General features: G+C 41.2%; 1 protein-coding gene across 1 annotated transcript in view; it reads left to right on the forward strand.

Annotated features, from left to right (window-relative positions):
• The window catches only part of EMC2 (ER membrane protein complex subunit 2), a 201,185-nt gene that overhangs the window by 117,931 nt on the left and 59,174 nt on the right, over positions 1-24,080 (forward strand). The window contains exons 7-8 of the mRNA XM_082259776.1: positions 17,510-17,595; positions 17,762-17,821. Of these exons, the coding sequence (XP_082115902.1) occupies positions 17,510-17,595; positions 17,762-17,821 (146 nt within the window). The remainder of the gene's footprint in view (positions 1-17,509; positions 17,596-17,761; positions 17,822-24,080) is intronic.

Raw genomic sequence — 24,080 nt, forward strand, 5'->3', positions numbered from 1 at the left:
GTGCTGTATAACATGCTTTAGTGGAACAGAATCCATATTTCTTTTTTTGGGGGTTTACCACTTTAAAGCTGAAATTCATCCTTTGTTATAAAAAGTACAATAAATGCACCTTTTAAAAATGCTTAGCAATAGCAATTTACAAACCGATACTTTTTAGATAATGGCAGGCTTTTTATTCTTTGCATACCTTCATTGTTTTTTCCTCCCCTTTCTTTACATGGTGGTCATTTTCACTAAGGGCAGATGAAGACATCTCCCTTTACTTCCTGGAACACTTGTCTCCTAAAACAGAGGGGGGAGTGGTGGGGTGGGCGACTGTTGAGGGAGACAGCACAACCTGCATTACCACTCTCCAAATACTAGATGGTGCCCGTTCACCTTCTTCCAGCACCACTTTCAGCCCATAGAATTCATTCACCGTGCCCGCAGTTGCCGAACAGTTTCTGACTGCTCCATCTACTGCACCTCACAGCATTCAGTCTCCACCTAGTCTGCCACAGCTGGACAGATGCTTCTGCTTGCATCACAAGCATGGAAGAGTTGTCTTCCGCAAGGCCAGTTACTTGAACCAGGGAGGTTGGGGACCACTGTCCTACAACATGTGACAGAAGCTTCCAAGGATAAAGCTGCAAGGCTTACATCACCAGTGCCTAACTCAACCAGGACGTGCAAAAACAATAACTAATTGTAAGCAAAATCCTTAAAAGAATGTAAGATCATTTCATATCAACATGTAAACTGATTTTTTAGTAAGAGTGTGAAATGTCAGCTTTAAATAATTATAAGGGGATGCAAACACTACAGCTTATAAGCTAAATAAAACACTGAAAGTGCACCAGGTGATTATAATGTAAAATACTCTCCCATTTACAATCAATATGAAAGGACACAAACTGGAACAAACAACTTTTGCTTCAAAACAGAAAAAGTAGAAATATGATGCAGGTGGTTTAAAATCCTTGCTGTTTACATATATTACCCAGTGGGGATTGTTTTTTCAACAATGGAATAACAATTTAAGAAAACTGCATATGGTGGTAAGGCATGACTGAAAAATACATTTTTAGTTGACGCTTTAACACACACATGGTCAACTACTGCAACTTTCTGTTAAACGATTCTGTGCAGCAGCTTTAGTTTTTGAGACTAACGTGATGAACTAGTTAACTCACTGGCCTTCATTGTCTTCTACTCGGATTCGGTATTTAAAGACACTGGCAGCTATGGGTAAGAAGGCAGCCAGATGCACAAAATAAAACTAATGATCAAATGTAGATTCTTCAGCAGAGAGGCCATGTCTTTTAGGATAGTTTATTTGCCAAATTTTCTTGTGTAACCAGGCTGTACCTATAACAACAAAAAGGTTTGTTTTTTGCTTGTTTACTGCACGTGGCATTAAAGTGTGCCCAGAAATGCGCCTGGCTGGATTCAGTGATTCGTGGTTCAGTTTTCCCGGTGAATGCCGATTAAAAAAAACTCTTGATAACTTGTCAGGTATCGGAGTTGTTTATTTATCCTCTACCTGCTAATTTTTTCCATATGGAAGAAATGGCTGCTTTGAGGGGTTGGGGGACAAGTCTCCGGATTCTAAGCAGAACTTTTATTGAGTTTACTTTGGCATACAGAGCTGACTATCACTTTTATCTTGTTTGTGCTGACACGTGGGGTTGCTTAAATTGTAGCAGTAAAAAAAACTGATGTTTTTACAATAGAGGGAGCCATTGTATGGGCTGAACCAAAACTTTAAAGAGTTCAGTAAAAACTGAGAATGAAGTTTTGACATGTATACAGCGAGCACAGCCAACCTGCTCATCTGGGAATTGCTGTAGTATACTGGTCCACTATACTGTTTAACATACTTTTCCTTGAGGAGCAGAAAAGCATAGTGGAGATTGTATGTTACTGCAGAATGCTTTAAAAATAAATATTAGCTCACTAAAAAAAAAATACAAAAACATTTTGCTGCAATACTGGCCTTTAGGGGCTTTTTCACATCAGATGCATTGGGACTATGCTGGGCAACCTTGTCCAACACAGTCCCAAAGCAAGACAAGGCAAAAAACCTTATTTCCTATCATGTAACCTCACACCACTCAGCTGTGATGCGTTCTGAAAAAAAAGTCTGACCTGCAGTATCTTTGTCCAGTACAGCGTGGTGCAAAACAGCTTGTTGCACCGCACTGCTCTGTCACCCAAATGTTTTTTAAATCATCACTTTGTTACATTGCAAAAAAGCTCACAAAGTCCACTGCACACCAGCCGCTTTGAATTCAGCTGAACTGATTGACTCCTTGTGCTGTCTCTTCACCCATTGAGCTTTGCTGTACGGGGACTGCAGGAGGCTGATGCAAGGTCTCAGGTACTAGCTCTGCCTGCATTAAAAAGAAAATGTTTATTGATATAGTATATGTATAGCCAAGCATGACCCCTGGCACCCTCCTATAAAACTCCAAAACTACTCAGTTTTTTGCTAGAATATTAAGGTAATGGACCACTTCTTCCTCATGTAGAAATCACCCTTAGCTTAACTACTTTATTAATTCTCCAGTCAACTTTTCAGTTTACTTTTCACTGTCTTCTACTAAAACAATAAAATTAGCGCATGTGGATCAGTAAAAGCTTAGGAACCCTACCTGAATCCCACTTTGTGGGGACAATCTGTAATATTGCTTCAGGCACTGGTTCTTGCATGGTCACTCACCTTGGCACTTTGTTCAATTCATCTACTTGGCCGCAAGGTACTGATTGTGATCCATTCCTTTGGAACCAAGACCTCGAAGTTCCCTCCAGGGATATACCCACTGTGACAGATAAGGCATGTACCCGGTTTGCCTAAGATATGATCCGACAGTGCTGCTGGCTGCTTGGATAAGTGATCAAAGAGGTATCTTTGATCGACTCTATGACTTTGGAGGACTGGAGCTACGTCATGACGTCACTTCCAGTCCAGGCTGGAAGAAAAGAAGAAAAAAAAACATTTAAACAAAAGATCAAAAACAATGTATTTATTTATTTTTTTAATCTTTTGCTTTTATAGGTAAAGAAGAGGAGATGTTGAGCCGTTTCACACTACTCCGACTTGGGACACGACTAGTGTGCCCTCGAGTCGCCCCAAGTCTCTTGTCATCACAAATTCAATGTAAATGAATGAGAGCCGTCATGCACTACTGAAGTCGCTCCGACTTCAGAAAAGGTTCCTGTACTACTTCAAGGCGACCTCTATCTTGTGCACATAGACTTCAATGGGAGTCGCCTCTAAGTCTGATCCTTATCCATTTTCAAGCGACTTGTTATCAGACTTTCCAGGAAGAAGAAAAAGATTAGCCAGGCATTCCCCACAGACAAAGTCTCCTATCATTTAAGTCTCTTCAAAGTCACGCTAAAAAGTCGCTCCTTCATGGGGTGACTTTCTGGTTGCGGTAGTGTGAACCGGCTCTTAGGGTTTTTTTGACCCCAGGTCTCTCCCCATAAAGAGGACCTGTCATCCTTATTTATATTACAAGTAATGTTTACAGTGTAAAAATTAAAAGTTAAAATAATAAAAAAAAATTTTAAGCGCCCCATGCCTCCGTGCACGAGCACAAAAACAAACGCATATGTAAGTCATGCACGCATATGTAAATGGTATTTAAACCACACGTGTGAGGTATTGCCGCGAGTATTAGAGCAAGAGCAATTATTCTAGTGTCAGATTTCCTCTAAATCTAAACAGGTAATCTGTTAAGGCATTTAAAGTATCGCCTTTGAAGGTTTTTAAGTACTGCAGTTTGTTGCCAATCAATGAGCTTGCTCAATTGTGAAGCGTAACGTTTTAGGTATCTATTTACTAAGCATAACATCATCTTTCACATTATGCAAAACAATTGGGTAACTATTGTGTTTTATTTATTTATGTTTATTCACTAAAGTGTATTTTTTTCCCAAAAAATTGTATTTGCAAAACCTCTGCACAAATACTGTTTGACAAAAAATTGCAAATATTCTAGCAAAAGATACTGATTTAAACTTGTAAACAAAAAAGTGCCTGAAAAAGCCTTATCGGCAAGTGGTTAAGGCATCTTGAGATCTCAATCTGGTTCCTTTTTGCCCTGCAAAAACCACACTTTGCACCCATCAGGAACCATTTCTTATTCTTGACAAAGGCAGGCAGTCTTCCATCCAAAACTAGATTTTTTTCCTAAAGTGGTATCCGTCTCCCAACTCAATCAAAACCTAGCCCTGCCATTTTTGTGCCCTTCAAAGCAATTGCTCTTTGCTTCCTGGACATAGTCGAGAGTTTCTAGATTGTAAGCTCTAACGAGCAGGGCCCTCTGATTCCTCCTGTATTGAATTGTACTGTAACTGTAATGTCTTCCCCCACATTGTAAAGCACTGCGCAAACTGTTGGCGCTATATAAATCCTGTATAATAATATCTCAAAGCAACATCTTCTATCAGGAAGATGAACTCCCTATTCCTTCTACCCTCAGGACCTTGCACAGGACATCCTGCTTCCAATGCTAGATGGATAAGACAGCTCCTCACCAGGGCTTATACTCCAATGGTCAAAACTCTTCCTGCGCATTTATGCGCTCACTTCCCCAGGGCAGTGGGTAGTTCCTGTTTCCGAGCTTTGTAAGGCTGCCACCTGGTCCTCCATTCATAGCTTTTCAAGTTCTACCAGGTGGATGTCCAGTCTCCTGTAGATGTAACTTAAGCTATGAGGTTCATGCAGGCGGTTACAAACTTCAAAAATACTGTTAGAATGGTCACCAGAACAAACACTAAGTGAATCAGAGAGCAATAAAAAAATAAGAGCAATACCAAGTGCCGGATGATGGAAAAGAGTCCACGATAATTTTATTTGTTGGTAAATTCACATAAATCGCAAACTCAGAGCATAGAGGGATATTTATGGCAAGCTTTTTGTTTTGTTTTTACATAATTCACAAACATGTTATACTATATTATCTGCTCTGTGCAACCCCGATCCTCCTCTTCTCGGGTCCCCCATTGGCATTCCTGTGGGGGCACCCAAGCAGGCTCTCTTCCGAGCCGCTGCTCTGTGTGTCTATTCAGACACAGAGTCCTGCCCCCCCCCCCCCCCCCCAGGCTCATTGGTTGTAATTGACAACCGCGGGAGCCAATGGTTCCTGCTGCTGTCTCAGCCAGTGAAGAGGGAGAGCCCCCAGAGAGCCGAGGCTCTCATGCACATCGTTGGACCACGATAGGGTTTAGGTAAGTATCGCAAGGGGGCACTGCACACAGGTTTTTTACCTTCATGCATAAAAAACCTTGAGCATTTAGAACCACTTTAACACAGGGTAAAACTTAAGTGTACTTGTAGAACACATCTACTTTAGAACCAGTATTGAACTATTCACATGGAGTAACAACTTGACAGCAGTTGCTGAGCAGCAATCCAAATATGATGTTCTGGAGCAATAAAATGTTAACATTGTAATCCTACCTACTCTATCCAAAACAAAACGAAAAAACATTTTGGCTATATATAGATTTAAATGAATTCAGAACTCTGCCTGAAGTTTACCTATAGTGCCCTTCTGTTGGATCACAGGCTGTAAAGCTGTGTACAGTAATAATATTTTATAGCTGAAAAATGGTTTGCCTGGCTGATGCTTTTTTTTCCTCACTGAAATAGACTTGGTCTGTCTGATCCAAAACAATAGACTTTTTTGAGTTTACAATAGCTTGAAACACGAATAGTGTTTTTGGCAGATCTACTAGCCTGTAGGTCATACGACAAAACCTGGGAGCAGCATTTTTTTTTTGCTTTTGTGCTTTGGCAGGGCTCACTTTAATGCCCTATTGAGTCATGGGAGTTTTACTGATACAGTATGTCCTCCTTGAATGAAATTCCTTTTTTTTTATTATTTAAAAACTAGGATGTAATATGGGCTGTCTTACCCTTTCTAACATCTTGTTTCTTATTATTCCTTTAGAGCAGACCTGCTCTCAGTAGGTTTGTAATCTTCCTTTTTTTTTTTTTTGCATGGTTCATTATTCGGTTGGATCTGCTCTGTATCCCTTCTGCATATATCACATTTATAACTAGCAGGTAAAGAATAGCTGCCTCTTCAGGCTTAAGCACCCTACTGTTCTGCAGCTGTTGTGGAAATTCAAGTCTTGTCTTCAGCTGGTTCCCTTCCTCCACTTCAGCTGCATGAGTGCAGTTTATTACCAGGACATTAACACTGAATGCCATCTCCTGCTCTTCTCAAAGGCCATGGCTTCTCTTGAAATCAGACTTTAACCTTTTAATGGAAAAGCTCCAGTAAATTGGAAAAAAAAAAAAAAAAATTTCACACCTATAAAAATGATTTGCTGTTTACCTTGGTCTACTTTTTGTTTTTTAGGTATTTTTTATACTTTAATATTTAAAACATTTGTGGACACATACTCTTTTGTTGCATCCAAAATCCCATATGGCAATGTCCACGATTGATAAATCACTTGGCCATTTGGCAATGCATTGTGAGGAGCATGTCCCTGTTTTCCACCATGATAAAGTTAGGGGAATAATGGACTCACACATGTAAAGTTTTTGTATTGAGAGCTGATGATGTGAATTCTTTCCTGAAGCATTTACATATTTTTTTTTTTTTTCATGTTTGCTTTACCCACAGTAGAGTGTCTGTGTAAAGGCCTCTTTCAGACCCATTCATAATCTTTAAAAGTGCTCCCCTACTGCTCCTTGCTGGTGCAAATTATCTTGTGCTTCCCGGTAAGCATGTGACCTCTAACCATGATGCAGTGCTCCAGCCTAGCACCAGTCATTGGGCCTGAACACTGTCGCATGATGAAAGGAATAACATAATTTCTGCTAGGTGCCGACACTGGGTACTGGTGAAGCGGTGGGGGGAGTACTTGAGAGATAGGTGTCGTTGGTTTGGGGGGAAGGGGTTTCTTTCCACAGGTTCTGTTACTGTCGTACTGCCTTGAATGTGCAATGTCATGACCTAAATAATTTAGGAACAAAAAAAACACAACCTTTGGCCACATATCTCCCTAATCATAATTTCAGTCTGCATTTCGGATGCAAGGAGTAAAGTCTCTTAGACCAACTCTTGACAACATCAAGTCGCTAGTTACAGACTGCAAATACTTTTCCCCCTCTGTCTTCAAGAAAAGCCCTTTTTGGTTCTCCATACCCTCAACCTCCACCTTGAGAATCCCCCCCCCCCCCCCCCCCCACCGCCAGCGGGGCTCCTTGTCTACCCACAACTCCTAGCACTGAGTCTGCCAGATTCTCAGACATGCCTTGTACTTCTTGAAGGTGCAAATTTACTTTCCAGATTTGGATGTTTGATAGCCTTTGCGTACACTTGAAAAGCTTGCATCCCAGGCACTTGCGGTATCTTAGGGCTACAAACCTGGAGTTTCGCTCCCTGCCCCTTCCTCCCAATGCACTGAATGTCTTCATTCGCATCCAAAAATATTACATGAAATCTAGAAAGTCTGTCGTCTGTTGTTACCTTTTGAGGTAACAGTTGACACAAGCACTTTTGCTGTAGTTGAAGTTGACTGACCAGATGGTACACATTTTTGGATGGATGTTGAATTTTCAGAAATGATCTTTGGAACTGATTCATAATTTTAATCCTCTAAGTCTAGTTCTGGACACGGCTCAGGTCTAGAGTTTTCCTTCCACAGGAGAAAATTTTGACTCTCTTGTTTAAGATACATATTTCTGAGTCCAAGAGCTGTCTGACTCTCTGCTTTTGCTTGAGAGTCCTAGATTTGATGGTAGCATCTTTTGAAGCTGCTTTATTTGCCCAGTTTCCCCTCCAGAAACCTAGCAACCTGCAACATTCTGTCATTGTGCAAAAAGTTGTTTGGATTTAGAGACCGATTAAATAATCTGTCACAGAGGACCAGTTTGTTCTCTGTGGCTCAGAAATCTGGCTTTGAAGTCAGGGAAGCCTTTCCTCAAAAGCTAAGTTGACTGTGTAAAATAAAAAATGCACTTTTTTGTTGCAGATAAACATGTGCATTCAATAATTAGATTATGTACGCTACCAGATAGCAGTATACTGGGCTCATATTTTGGTAGGTAAGTGCCACATCCTATTAAGAGGTTTGGACTAAATATTGGAGAAACATGGACTTTAAAGGCACTGGATGCATTAAAACATAACAATTTTATTGATTGATTTACATCTTAAAACAGAAAAAAACCATAAATGCATCGCCTCAAAAAAGGCGTCAATGTGTATAATGTTCATGAACAGTAATAGTGAAGTAATAAAACAAGCAATACGAGCTATAATTAAATATGTGGTACTTCACATCAAGATGATCCGTTAGAGATGACAGGTGTGTGAGCTGCCGTCCACAAAGATCGACCGATGTGGTTCTAGATACATACAGAATTTCATAGAGCCAGATTGCTTAACATGTTTCGCTTTGAAGCTTCTTCTGGAGCTAGTAATTCATTGCTCTGTATTCTGTCTGTAAATTAATACCCTCCGGGGAAGGTGGAGGTACTATTTCTGGCACACATCTCAGAATATTCTTGCAGGCAGCGTTACCTGCCCCATAGCTCCATATGCTGCAAGATTGTGGGAAACTTGCCACACATTATCTTTCCTCTTATACTAGGATAACTATATTGGTTGGAGCAATCAGACACTTTACCACATCTATAAGCTGTCTGCCTGCATTGACAAGGTTTATGCTTTCAATACCTTTTCCAAGTTTTTCCAGGCCTCTGACTTCACCTTCCCTGTCATCAATTTTTGGCTATGTTTTTTTTACCATATTGATTTACAGACAGAATACAGAGCAATGAATTACTAGCTCCAGAAGAAGATTCAAAGCAAAATATGTCGAGCAATCTGGCTCTATTAAATTCTGTATGTATCTAGAACCACATCGGTCGATCTTTGTGGACGGCAGCTCAAACACCTGTCATCTTTAACTGATCATTTTGATGTGACGTACCAAATATTTAATTATAGCTCTTATTGCTTGTTTTATTACTTCACTATTACTGTACATGAACATTATACACATTGACGCCTTTTTTGAGGCGATGCATTTGTTTTTTTCTTTTTTGTGTTTTTAACCACTTAAGCCCCGGAAGATTTTACCCCCATTCCGACCAGGGGGTATTTTGCGATTCGGCACTGCGTGACTTTAACGGACAATTGCGCGGTCGTGCTACGCTGTACCTAAACGAATTTGGCGTCCTTTTTTTCCCACAAACAGAGCTTTCTTTTGGTGGTATTTGATCACCTGTGCGATTTTTTGATCACGCGCTATAAACAAAAAAAGAGCGTCAATTTTGCAAAAATAGCAATATTTTTCACATTTTTTTATATGAAATTCCCAAAAAAAAAAATTTAAAAATCAAAATTTTTTTACTTTTTCGGCCAATTTGTTTTATGCTACCTATGTTTGGTAAAAAAAATCGCAAAAAGCGTATTTTGATTGGTTTGCGCAAAAGTTATCGCGTTTACTAACAAAGGGAAAGATTTCTGTCATTTTTGTTGTTTTTTTTTTTAACGTGTAATGGCGGCGATCTGCGATTTTTTTTTTTTGCGGTACTGCGACATTGGGGCGGACAGATCGGACCCTTGACTGATATTTTTGACACTTTTAGGGTTACCAGTGACATTTCTACAGTAATCAGTGCTATATATATGCACTGTTACTGTAAAAATACACTGGTAGTGAAGGGGTTAACTTTGGGAGGGAGGGGCTGTGTGTATCCCTAGGGGCTTGCTTTCTACTGTGATTGGCTGGGGCTTGAGCTGTATGGACACTGATCAACGGATCTACATACTAGATCCGAGTGATCAGTATCCTAACAGCAAGGAGAATGACAGGCAGCTTGTTTACACAAGCTGCCTGACATTCTCCCTCTCCCCCGCCGATCGCCGAGTGACCGGCGGACATCGGGTCCGCCGGTCACACGCGTGGGGGGGTCCGTGACCACGCGGGAGCGCGCCTCCGGGGGCGCGCGCTCGCTCCCTAGACCCTCACAAGCTAGTGACGTGAGGGGCTGACTGCCGACGTAGATCGGCGTTAGGCAGTCGGCAAGTGGTTAAGATGTAAATCAATAAAATTATGTTTTAATGCATCCAGTGCCTTTTTAAAGTCCATGTTTCCCCAATATTTAGTCCAAACGTGCATTATTTTTCCCAGCAGAAGTATGCAAAGCATTGCACCTGGGATCACTGGAACACAGGTGCAATGTCAGTTTCCTGCATGGGTCTCCTCTGGATGGGTTTTCTTTTAGAAAGCTGTAGTGAATGTACCATCAGTGTGCTCATCAGCGACCTTGCAGTCCATCAAGCTCTACAAGTCATCTGCCGCGGTGGCAGACAGAACTTGTCGTTTTATTCATTCACAGATCGCTGTGAATGAATGACGCAGCTGTGCAAGGGGGGCACTCGGGGGTAGAGAATGAGTGTTTGTTACATGTACCCAGAATATGTAACATGTTACCCAGAATATGTAACACATGTTACATATTGCGCCCTAAATACAGGTGTAATATGTTCCAAAGGTGAACATATCTTTTTAGGTTCACATTCCAGTCTTGTCAACTGTGCACATTCCAGGTGTAGACAGTTGGCAGACAGACTTACTCAGCTATTAGTGCCTGGACCCAGAGGAATGGTTCCTACAGCTAGAAGTATTCCAGGACCTGTGTCAGAGGTGGAGGACACCCAATGTGGACCCTTAAGGTTCAACAACATGTTAGACAGGTTTATCTTCAGGTACAGGATTCCTCTAGTGGAAGCAGTGGATGCTCCTATTGCTTTGTGGCTCCATAGGATCAGTAAATCCCGATCTATGCCTTTCCTCCCTTGAAATTTCTTCCTCATCTGCTCAAGATAGAAAGCAGTCAAGTGATCCTCATTGCACCGGACAGTTGTGGTACACTAACCTGGTAAGACTCCTGGCAGATGCTACGTTTGCTGTACTTGACCACCAATTTGTCATCCTGCCTAAAGTTAACTGGCTTTAGATTCATGGCTCTTTTAAGCCCAGGTTCTGGAGGACAAGGGGCATCTCTGAATTTGATTCCTACAAAGTATTAGCTGGGAATTCTACTACTGGCAAGGTGGTGCTGGGGTCCAGGACTTCCTTCCTTCTCACCAGTGTTCATTTTGATATCAAATTTCAATTTTGTCTAAAATGCCATTTTAGTTTTAGTCGTATTTTAGTCTTTTGACTAAAATGCCATTTTAGTTTGTTTTATTGTAGTCATCGGAGTTGTTTAAGCTTTAATCGTGTTTTAGTAGACTAAAATCTCCAGTACATTTTAGTCGACTAAAATGTAATGGGTTTATTTAAATTTGAATGCATTATTTCTTTAGAACTTCCAATCATCATCTACTCCTGGAGTAAAAATCTAATGATGATTTTTATTTATGGTATTAAGGTTTGAACATGCACTACAGACACCGATTTAGCCGTTGTCATATAAATTCAATTTAGTTTTAGTCAGTTTTTTTAATAAAATGTCCTTATAGTTTTAGTCGTATTTTATTTAGTCTTTTGACTAAAAAGTCATTTTAGTTTTAGTCATCTTAATTGTTTTAGTCGTATTTTATTAGACTAAAATAGTATTAATTTAGTAGACAAAATTAACACTGCTTCTCGCCTAAGGTAGTTTCTGCCTTTTACCTCAACCAGAAAATCGTTCCTCTCTCTAACAGGAGTAAATCGAAAGGAAATTTCCCTCTATTGTCTGGATGTAGTTCTCAGACCCTACATGTTTTAGGAAGACTAATTCCCTTTATATAATCCTAAATGTGGACCCTGTAAGTGTCGGTTCACACTATCGCGATCTGACCTGTGAAGTCGTGTGCTCCGCGACTTGCACGGACTTCTTAAAATTAATGTCTATGCAAGTCGCTCCAGGTTGCCCCGAAGTAGTACAGGACCCTTTTTCTAAGTCGGAGCGACTTGTGTCGCTCCTATTAGAACCGTTCCTGTACCACACAATCGACCGCGACGGTGCACGACTTGTCAGGCTGACCAAGTCGCCTGACAAGTCGTACTAGTGTGAACCGACACTTAGGGTTCACCTGATTCTTTTTTGCCTTTCTCTATGTGATTCAGACAGTCCGTTATCCAGTCTTATGATCACAAAGATTAGCTTCTACATTTTCCTCTGAATGTGGACTTTACTAGGTCTGTGAGTACTTCCTTGGGCTTTTCTGCATCAAGCTTCAGGCATTAAGTTCTTGATGCAGGCCCTTTGAGTTACAGGCGGTCCCCAGAATTCTGTTTGTTACAGACCTCTTAGAGATTGTTTGTTTGCTGGTTTGGTCACCTGTCAGATGGACTGCTTTTGGATGTCCCAAAGGTTTAGGACTTTGTGTCCCACAATGGACTCTCCCAAAAAAAGTATTTTACCATGAGTACAAAAAGCCCTTTTTGTTCTGCTGCCTATTTGCAGTAGACATGAAAAGCATCAGATCAGCCACATAAAACCTTTCTATATCCTGTTTCCAGTGTCAGAATAAACATTTTTCACTTGGTTACATATCTGCTGTCTATGCATTCTAAACATGATCTCTTTATAACACAGTGGCATGAATTTATAGGTGTCTGGAATTACTGCTAGCTGTGAAATCCTATCCTAAATATAACTAATTACAGCGCTCAGCCATAACTCTATCTGAGACGTTTGGTGCCAATCCTGTGTTTAGAAAACGTTGGATTCAAAATACATATAACATTTCCAAGTTTGTCTGAATATTTCTGTATTTAAAGAGCATCTGTAGTTGACATGTAAATTAACACCTTTTGGAGGAATGAAGGCATAATAAGGTGCCAGATGATACCTTTTCTTTCACCATCTGTCTCTCCTGAGTCCTGTACTCTATTATGCTTATATAAATATTGCCTTTATGGTAGTGGGAGTATTGGCACTATGTCGCTCCCCCTATATCCCACAATGCAATGCTGGGTGCCTATCCATTAGAAGATCAGGATTTCAAAAGATCTGACAATGCTCCCAATTTCAGATGAGGGGCTCTAGGGAGCTGTTTCTCCTCTAAGTGTTTAGTTTTTTGACCGCACTTTGCTAAGCACGGTTTGTATCCAACGTGGCCACAACCCCTAACCACATTATAATCTTTGGAAAGCTATTGCTTTTTACTTTGAAACATTTTTACTATTTATTGTGCCTTTAAGCATCTAGCTAGCCATAACATCATGCAGATGTATGGATCTTAGTTTCTTTTTATGGCATCTAATACCTCACAGCTATGTTATCTGCAATAGATCAGAGAAAATGGAGGTTTCATGGCTGTGGGGCTGAAACGCATTCATGTACACTTGAACTGTTACTAAAGGCAAAAAATGTTTTTCATTCAAGTGTGCCCCCCATAGCAAGCCACTTGATATGGGGGCACTCAGTGCATGCTCGCTCCCAAGCTGTGTGTGTCCATGGATCCCAGCTCCATTGACACACACGACTTGGCTCCTGCCCCCCCCCCCCCGCTTCCTCTTCACAGCATTTGATTGACAGCAACAGGAGCCAGTGGCTCCTGCTGCTACCAGAGTTCCTGTGTGAAGAGGAAGAGAGGGGAGAGAAGAGATGCAGCCTTGCACAATGCTGGATCGATTGAGGACTCGGGTAACTATTTAGGGAGGTAGGGGGAAGAAAGAGATTACATTTTTTTTTTTTTTAAACCTTAATGCAGGTTGAGGTCAGGACACTGTGCAGGCCAGTCAAGTTCCTCAACCCCAAACTCGCTCATCCATGTCTTTATGGACTTTGGTTTGTGCACTGGTGCGCAGTCATGTTGGAACAGGAAGGGCCAACCCCAAAGTGTTCCCACAAAGTTGGGAACATGAAATTGTCCAAATGTATTGGTATGCTGACACCTTAAGAGTTCCTGTCATTGGAACTAAGGGGCCAAGCCCAACCCCTGAAAAAAAAACCCACACCATAATTCCCCCCTACAAATGATTTGGACCAGTGCACAAAGCAAGGTCCATAAAGACATGGATGAGCGAGTTTGGGGTGGAGGAACTTGACTGACCTGCAAAAACCCTAGAACATCTTTGGAATGAATTAGAGCGCAGACTGCGAGCCAGGCCTTCTCCCTAACATCAGTGCCTGACCACACAAATGCACTTCTGAAACAATGGTCAAACATCCTATAAATCCAACTCCTAAACCTTTTTGCTAACCGTGTTCAAATCTAGTACAACTAATGAGATGTGTGCAGTGCACAGTACAGACGGGGTTAATGATGTTAAATACAGCTTTCCAGCCTCTTTTATAATTGAGAAGAAAGTCACATTTTCTTTGCTGGAAGTTATTCGATATGTAGCAAAAATTAGGTGGGTATTATCCCAGTTTGGCTTAAAAAGTGGAAAAACCCTTTAAATCTTAAATTCTGATTTGTGTTTTTAAAATGTCCAAACTGAAGCTGAATGGCATTGTAATTCTATTGGGTGTGTGGCAGATCCTGTCTGATCTCTGTTGGATTGCTTTTCATAGGTGCTTGACAGACTGTGAGGAGGCAATGACCCATTTTTCCTGTGGCCATGAAGCAAAGGATTGCAGTCACAGCTTGTGTACATCCCTATTCCGGCTGCCTTTGCATGCTCATCGGCCTGTGTTTTTTACTGCCCTGTAACTCCAAGCTCCAAAAGAAGTATTGCCAGACATTGAAACTCAGGGGTCCCAATGCACATTGCACTGGGGTCCACTTAAAAGCTTTGCAACAGTTGCTGAGTTTGCATGATTGGCAGAACCTTCCACCCACTTTTTCGTGGGTAGAGATTTGGCAGCTAAAATGTTTCTTCTTTAACCACTTGCTGCAAAATCATGTACCTGTACTTCCTTTTGCTCGAGTTTGTACCGGGGTGATGCCTACAGCTGTAGGCATCACCCCGGTACTATTTTTTAGAGCCAATGGTCGGCTTTCTTGTACTAACAACCAATGCGGCTAAGCAGCCGCTTGGCTGTTACAAGCAGTGGGAGGGGACATCCTTCCCTCCTGCCATCTTGTGCGACTCGCCCGGTCTCTCCTACCAAACGTTTGAAGTAATTTTCTAGCAAAAAAGTTATTTTAACATGTAAGAAACAAATCTCAGATTTACGCTGGCTTTACACGTATTGGTTATCGGACGAGAATAAAAACTTGCTTTTAACATTGTTTTATAATGTATGTAATTTCTGAGCAAAAACCCCATACACTGTCTTTAAAATTCCTTTGACCAAGAAGTTTTCTATTCTGGGCGTTCGAATTTTCCTATCATTGTGGTTGAAAACGAGCATTGATTTGACCCCACTAACGATTAGAAAACCGAACAAACGTTCTTAAAATAAAAATATTTTTGAAGGAAGACCTTGTTTTTGTATGGCCAGCATAAGTGACAGCAGGCGCAGGTAGTTTTTTTATCAAGTCACCTGCCTATGACAAGGGAGTCTGTCATACATAATATATTACCATTCTGTTTGAAGATCGGCAAAACAGTCTAATTTTTATTTTTTTTTAAATAAAAAATGCCATCTCGGACTCTGATGATATTTACCTGATTCAACCTCTCAGAGTGGATTAGAGATTTTGCTCCCCTAACCATATAGCTGGATACTTATATTTATCACTGCATATAAAGATTTAAAGAGGTTGTAAACTCTTTTTTTCTTTTTTTTTTTTCTTTTTCACCCTGCAAGAGAAACACATAATGAGCTAGTATGCATCGCATACTAGCTCATTATGAAATACTTACCTTAGAACGAGCCCCCGCCGTGCCGCCCGCTTACCTGCATGACGGGCGACATGTCCAGTCGCCCGTCTTCCGGGATCAGACCAATCAGATGGCCGGATGCCGCGGTGACGTCACTCCCCCGCACGCACGCGGGAGCCGACAGTCACGGCACGGGGCTCTGAAGGAACGGGACCAGCGGCCGTTCCATCAGAGCGCATGCGCCAGTGACGTCACTGGATGCATGTAAGGTAAATATCTCCTGAACGGTACATGTTTAGGAGATATTTACAGTACCTATAGGTAAGCCTTATCATAGGCTTACCTATAGGTACAAGTGTCAGAGGAGGGTTTACTTCCTCTTAAAGAATAAATTGCCTTTTTTATTTTTTTAATTTTAAACATATTAACTAAATTTATACACCACACTTTTTTAAGGTTATTATCGGATTAATCGAAACAATAATCGGCCAACTAATCGATTATGAAAATAATCATTAGTTGCAGCCCTAGTTTAAAGCCCATGTATGCAAGGTTATAGGGTAGCCTACTATCAACTATGTACCTTCAAGAAGAAATTGGATAATAAACTGATTGTTTAGGTAGGCCCTTACCCTATACAATGCTTGGTAAATATGAGATTGGAGATATTACAATATGATTGTAATGTATGCTGTCAGCTATAATAGGATAAAGTTGTTCTAACACTGAACTTCTACTAACCTCCATGGCCAAAAGCTTAAAATTGTTGTAACCCCTTAGACACTGTATACCCAGTGAAGTGACTGGCCTCAGGTGAGGCACAGAGATGAAACAAATCCTCCTACATAAGTTTTACATGTTTATCAGCTGTCTTCTGCAATCTGCATCCTTTCAGGTCCAGAACTTTTAAAGCTTATCTGAGCTGTCAGAAAAAAAAGGGGGCAGAGAACTTAAGTTACACACTGCAGACCTCAGTGAGGAGAGCTGATTAAAAGGAAGGGACACGCACCCCGTTCACAAAAGCAGAGCTGAGACTGTCAATCACAGGCTGTGTATTGGAGCTCCCTCCCTCTGAGCTGCAGATGCACAATGCTGCAGGTGTCTGTGGCAGGTTACTTTTATAAGCAATAGTGACTAGTCTGCTGATGTGCCTTATTCTTTTGACAGCTATGGATTGTCGGTCCTAGTAAACACTTTAGCAAACTGAGCAGTGGTGGCTGAATGTTCTTCAGGTTGTAGATCCCGTGTTTTATACCTTAGTATTCAATTTATTTTTAACCTGAACCATCGTACATCATAATGCTGATCATAACGCATTAACTCCATTCCATCATGTAATTGTTTGATTAAATGAATAACTCATTGGGTGTATGGCCTGTATAAGATTTCATAAAGTGATCTGGTTTGCTTTATATAATATGTTCAGGGGATTATCTATAGTGAAAAGGTCTCCCTTAAATTTCCTCTTCTGGACCAGTAGGGTTCTTTAGCCTCCTGAGACGACCAGGGAGATTATTGGAATGACAGGAAGGAGAGATATAAGTAAATGGAACAGGCGGATTAACCTCCCCTGCTGCTTTGTAATTACTACATTCTGCCGGGACACTTCTTTGGGTGAAGTGATGCATACAGTGTTTGTATCAATAGCAGGCCATGCATCATGTGATCACCAGAGGAGCTTTGCATTGTGTCATTGGGATAGCATAGGGTGTGTTTATATACTCCAACCAAACCGTGTTCATGAGCTTGAATTCCTCTGGCACTGAGATAATAATTTGCACAGTCAAATTACTTCCTTTAACCAAGGGACTAATCCTCTCTTAATGTCAACCTATAGGCGACCAGAAAGAGAAAGATCGCCATTCGCAAAGCCCAGGGGAGAAACGCAGAGGCAATCCGAGAGCTGAATGAGTATCTGGAACAGTGAGTGTTTTACAAGGGGATTTTGTTTTGCACTTCTGCTATATTTTTTTAATTAAAAAGGAATTTGCATTCGACTTAGGTTCCTTTTTGCATCCAAGCTGTTCTTTTTCCAAGCTCTTTCCCACCCCACCCAGCAACTCAAGCATTTGACCCCTTCTCTTTTCAGATTTGTGGGTGACCAAGAAGCTTGGCACGAACTTGCAGAACTTTACATCAACGAACTTGAGTAAGTTACTGGATATTTAGGTTGTCTGTTAAAAGTAACGTATAGCTTTTCCAGAGAACCATAAAAGATCGTAAATTGCAATGAAAATTTAAAATGGTGTGGAAAATGTTTATATTGTAATGAAAATACTATACTAGGTAAGCATGCTTAGCATTTTTATAGAGACTTTTTTATTAAAAAATTATAACACTGTTCAACAATTACAAACATGACAAGTTCTCAACCATTTTACCTCTGTACTACAGAACCAAAAAAATTTTAAATGTTCTAGATAGACCATAGATTGCTGCCATCTTAAAAAAAAAAAAAAAATTCCACATGCAGTGTACCCAAAATACACACCCAGATACAGTGGCAAAATATCCAATTGATGACAAGTATACCTAAAAATGATTAATTTAAAATGAAAAAATATTTAAAAACATCTAAATCAATACCAAGTGTCCAAATGACTTATTCTTAATAATATCTTCTTCGCTGTTGTGAAACCTCCACACAACAACCTGTGGCTCCAGTGACACTGCTGCTTCCTGCAGGACATACACACATAAAATGGATTTGCCTCTCATTCTCATGAAAGGCTAAATACATTTCTCTTACGTCCTCCGACAGTCGCCGCCTCCTCTAAGTCATCACTATTGGGTATTGACTTCCGCTCCGCAGGAGTAGCTAGGCATAAGACTTAGTCAAAAGAACAAAAGCATTTGCATATACACACCCATGGGGGCTGTCCCACTGGTCAATACCCCCCTGCAGTGACACTCCCAACTCAGTTTGTTTCTGCCTAGCGTCAGGAGTAGTTAGGCTTTCCCTGTGCTGGGGCTCCAGTCTCAGCCTTCTAATCTTTTTTATTTGATTTTTCTTTTAAAAAATGTCAGTTTTTTCTGGTTATACTAGCTGTTTCTTTTGTCAGCTTTAGTTTTTAGTCGACTCTTCGGATGAAGATGGATTCATGCGTAGCTGGGAATCGGACTGACCGCCCTGGTTCTCCAGGGCAGAGGGTCAGAGGGACCCCCAGCCCGCCATCGAGCGTTCAGCCATGGTTCGTCCTGGCATTATGAACGACCCATCCCTGCTCGCAGCAGGGATGCAGCTTTGAGGTGGCTACCTCACTGGACTCATCTACGATACTGCAGTGTAATGTCCTTGGCTAACGGCATTCCCTGTCAGATGAGGACAGCGGCTTTCCGTTCTGAGAGGCTCCCCACGCCATCTGGTACAGGTAAGTACTTCTGTGTGGGGCCTCTGTCTGGGGTGGCAGTCCTGTGTTGCTGTGTGTCCCCCATCTCTGTGCCTGTGTGGGGCTCCCTGTGGCGATCCCTGCGGGGGTCTTTTGTACATGCGCTGCGGTGCTGTGTATTGTTGGGGGGGCCCCTTCCCCTGTGTCACTTCGGTGTTTTTTCTGGGGGTGCAGACGATGTGTGTCTCACAAGAAAAAGAAAACGGATCTACAATAGTGCAATATTAAAGACACTAAGTTATTAAATTATCTCATACTCGCATGCATACATTAGTTCACGTTTTGAACACCAGAAAATGATCCTCAAAGCCTTGGAACAATAGCCGCTTAGTGCTCAGACAAAGGGTAGTATTGCCGTGAATTCAGGCGTCTTACCAAGCCAAATACCTGTCACTTCCAGTTAAAGCGGGTTGCATACCTTCCGTACAGCCATGTCCCAAAGTGTTTAGTCGTTACGACTTTGTCCAGGTATAGCCCAAAGTTAATTTATGGAGACTTATTGTGTCTTTTGTTAGTCACCCACAAGATCTACTTCCACATCTGTGCTCCCCAGCTGTCTCTGAACTTCAGGAGTCCACCCTGGGTAAGCTTCAGTGATAAAGACTACCTGGTTGGGTCGATGACATCCCTGCCCTTTTCTGCATAACCTGGTTCAGCGGTTGACCTCTCGGGCTTAGTCGCTTTCACATGAGAAAGTCACGTGGTTCTTCATATCTGGAATCCCAGCTCCTATATAGCAACAGAACATTGGCATTGGCACTTTTTTTTAACATGTCTCTCCTTTCCCACTTTTTAAGACAGACACACTTCACTTTATTCTCTTAGAATAGATCAGAACCCATACTCTGGTCTGAAATTCTACATGTGAGACAAGAATATAGCATTAATGTTAAGTACATTTTAATCTCCAATTTATACGAATCAAATTGCTGTACTGAGTGTGTCCGAAAGCGGGATCTTCAGTAAATTGTAGCAGGGTTTTCCTAAATAAGGCTTAGATTAGATATCTAACCCCCACCCAGCCCCCAAAGGGGTAAACTTTTTTTTTTTTTTGCTGCGCTTTCACTAAGAACCAGTTCACACTACTCCGACTTGTCAGGCGACTTGGTCGCCTGACAAGTGGCTCCCAATGCTGTGCAATGGAACCGTTCTAATCAGAGCAACTCAATTTGCTCCGACTTAGAAAAATGTTCCTGCACTATTTTTTGGTGAAGTCGGAGCGACTTGCATTGACTTCTATTATGAGAAGTCATTTGCAAGCCGTGATGAAGTCGTGCTGCACGGGCGACTTCAAAGTCGGGGCGACTTTGAGTCGGATTAGTGTGAACCGGCTCTTAAACGTCTGACGTATGACCTGTTTGGTATTTAAAGAATAACAAAAAAACAAGCCTTGAATATCACTATATGTGTAAAATGGATGAAGAAAGGCACGTAGCGGAGGAGAGTAAAGAAAACCTCAATAAGTTCTTTAAATACAATAACCGCAAGAAAGTGAGGCCAGAGCATATTGGCCCCATATAGAATGGTGAAGGGAATTTGGTTACAAAAGACATAGAGAAGGCAAAAGTTTTTAAATGCATTCTTCTCCTCAGTTTTCACAAAGGAAACTGGAGGATATAGTAGCCAAGGCTGTAATGTTAATAAAATGCCACAGAATGCCCCCTTATGGCTAACTGAACACAGAATCCGAAAATAGACTTTAAAAACTTAACATAAATAAGTTACCAGGACCAGATGGCTTACATCTGAGGGTCCTTCAGGAACTCATTCAGGTGGTAGCTAGACCATTTTCCCCAATTTTTTTATGCACTGTTTTCTGACTGGAATGGTTCCAACTGATTGTTGAAAAGCCAACGTTGTACCAATATTTAAAAAAGGGCCGAGACCTATCCCTGGGAACTCCAGGCCAGTTAGCCTAACACCAGTAATCTGCAAGCTATTGGAGGGGATGATAAGGGATTATATCCCAGATCTCAGTAATGAAAACAATATCATTAGTATAAATCCGCATGGATTTATGAAGAATCGTTCTTGCCAGACCAATCTGTTACCTTCTATGAAGAAGTGAGCTGCCATCTAGATAAAGAAAGGCCTGTGGATGTGGTGTGTCTGGATTTTATAAAGGTATTTCATACAATTCCCCACAAACGTTTACTGTACTAACTGAGGTCTGTCGACATGGACTATAGTGTGAGTACCTGGATTGAAAGCTGGCTACAGGGGCGAGTCCAAAGGGTGGTGATGCATAGCGAGTACCTGGAATGGTCCGGGGTGGTAAGCGGGGTCCCCCAAGGATCTGTCATGGGACCAATTCCGTTTAATTTATTCATGAATAATATAGAGCATGGCATAAATAGCTCAATACCAGTATTTGCGGATGATACAAAGTTAAGCAGAGCAATAACTTCTATGCAGGATGTGGAAACCTTACAAGAAGACCTCAATAAAATAATGGGGTGGGCAACTACATGGCATGTGATAAAACAGTGTTGGTGTTGCGCTTTTGTGAACACAATGTGATCAATAGTTAACGTAACAAACTTTTGTGGATACTCCAATCCATATAAAATCACAATAAAAGCAAATAATCACATTCAAGCAAAAGGTATAATCAGTGCCAATAAACTAAAAGCCGTGCCACTATTACGTGCTTATAACAATGTGGTGGGTAGTATCCAAAACCCCATATGACATAACAGTGATAATAAAAATGACAATCTATTAAAGTCCATGTATTAAATGTGTCATGATTTGAAAACCGTGCATCCCTTTACCATAAATTATATTGTCTGATGTCTCTTCTTCCCAGTGATGTGACATCTGTGTGCTCTTTAGCCTCTCACCTTATTGCTGTAAGGTAACAGCCTATGTAGGCATCTTTTGCTGTTGCTTGGTCTGCCCCTACCTGCCTCTAGGGGTCCAGCAGGGAGCGTTGATAGTTTAAAAAAACTATGTGATGGGCACCTTAAAGATCACAACATACAGGGATATGCAATGTACTCTTTACACAGACACAAGCACACATTCTACAGGTTGAATTGGATAGACTGGTGTCTTTTTTCAATCTCAATAACTATGTAACTATGTGTGGGAAACATGCATTTGAAGCACTGTGTAATTACACATAATATGTAAATGTGATATGGAAATTGTATTGAGAGATTGTAGGGTAAGAACATTAAACTACTCACTTATTCACTTAAGGCACTTTTCCACTGCATGGTACGGCTCGGTTTGGCGCTTTTCCACTGCATGGTACGGCTCAATTTGGCTCTTTCCATTGCATGGTACGGCTCGGTTTGGCGCTTTTCCACTGCATGGTGCCGCATGGTACGTGTTAGAACGGTTCGGTACGGTTTGGTACAGCGGCGCTTTTCCACTACATGGTACGGCTCGGTATAGCTCGCTTAAACAGTACCACCTCAGTTGGGGTTCCAAGCGGGCCTTACCTATACCATATCCCACAATTCTTTGCATGCAGCCTTGATTGTCACTACTAGCCACTGATTGGTCAGAGAATCGTTGTAATCCCACCCACTTACTACTTTAGTGGAAAAGCAAACAGAGCCGAGTAGAGCCTATACAGTGCTGAAACGTGCCGACTCGCCACGCAGTGGAAAAGCAAACTGAGCCAAGCTGGGGCAAGCAGTGCCGAGTGAAGTCGAGCTGGTACTTGCCGTGGTAAAGTGCCATAAATTAGGTGAAATCGTCTTGACAGAAGTAACAGACAGTAAAAAAATTTGATGAAAGTATTTTTAACTCTTCCCAAGGCTATCCAAGACTAAAAAGTTTTGGCTGGAAGGGGATTTAAAGTGGAAGTAAAGTCAAAACCTAACTCTAAACCTACTGTAAGCCTAATCTATCGAAGCCTGTAAAGCAAAAATCACTATACTTACCTCTTCTGCAGCCGTTTCCGCTCCGGTCTCCTGCTGTGTACAGAGAGAAAGTCGACAACGGCTGTGAAATGTTCCATTGTCGGCTGCCTCTCCTGCCCACTCCCACACACTGAAGCCACCGCTGACAGCTCATCCTGGGACTGGAATGGAGCGCCTGCAGAATAAGTATAGCGCTTTCTTCTTATAGATTAGGCTTAGAATGTGGCAGAGAGTAGGTTTAGTGTTAGTTAGGTTTTGACTTTACTTCCACTTTAAGATGTGAAATTGTAATCCAAATTTTTTTCCCCATTACAGAATTGCTGCTTCTTATTTCTATAGAAAAAACAATCAAACAAACTGATCTGACAAGCAGAACAGACACCTGGCTGTGAATACTTATTGGGTCCAGACTATTAAGCTGGCAATTCCTATGTATATTCTTATAAACAAACAAAAATTCTCATCAATTCAATGACGAATGTCCTTCAAAAGTACATCAAACACCATTTGCTTTTAACATTCGATTTTGGAGTAAATGGGCTTTCCTGAACAAAAACCACATTCACTGTTAATTTGTTCATTTGAGAAACATTTTCCATGCTGCTCCTTCAAATTTTCTTGTCAATGCAGTTGAAACTGGATGTCTATTCGACCCCACTAACTGTTAGAAAATTGAATGAACGTTCTGAAAAGGCAATTTTTCTAACCCTCCACTAGTGTATAGTTGGCCATACACTAGTAGATTTTTGAAATCCTGTTCATAACAATATTCATATGAACATTTGCATGAAAATTCTTTGTACATTCAATGACACTTAGGCTGGTTTCACACTTCTGCAATGGCAGACATCGCATGTAATTGGCACTGCACTGCATTGCTGTGCACATCACATGCGATATCTGTGTGATGCAAATTCAGCCTTACAGTTTGTATGGCTAAAATCGCATTGCATTCGCACCAAAATGGTGCAGGATCCTTTTTTGGTCCGCACTGGAATCGCATGGGTCTTCAGACTTGCAAGTGTGACCATTAGCAATCCTGGCATTCCAAGAATTTAGCTGTTTTTTGAAACCGTTAAATCGTTTGGTTTATTTACTCTTTATGATTTACTGCTGTTTAGGGGCTCTGGGCTTCAGCAAAATG

The sequence above is a fragment of the Pelophylax lessonae genome, assembly GCF_965119305.1.
Source record: "Pelophylax lessonae genome assembly, chromosome: 5".
Classification (NCBI taxonomy): Eukaryota; Metazoa; Chordata; class Amphibia; order Anura; family Ranidae; genus Pelophylax; species Pelophylax lessonae.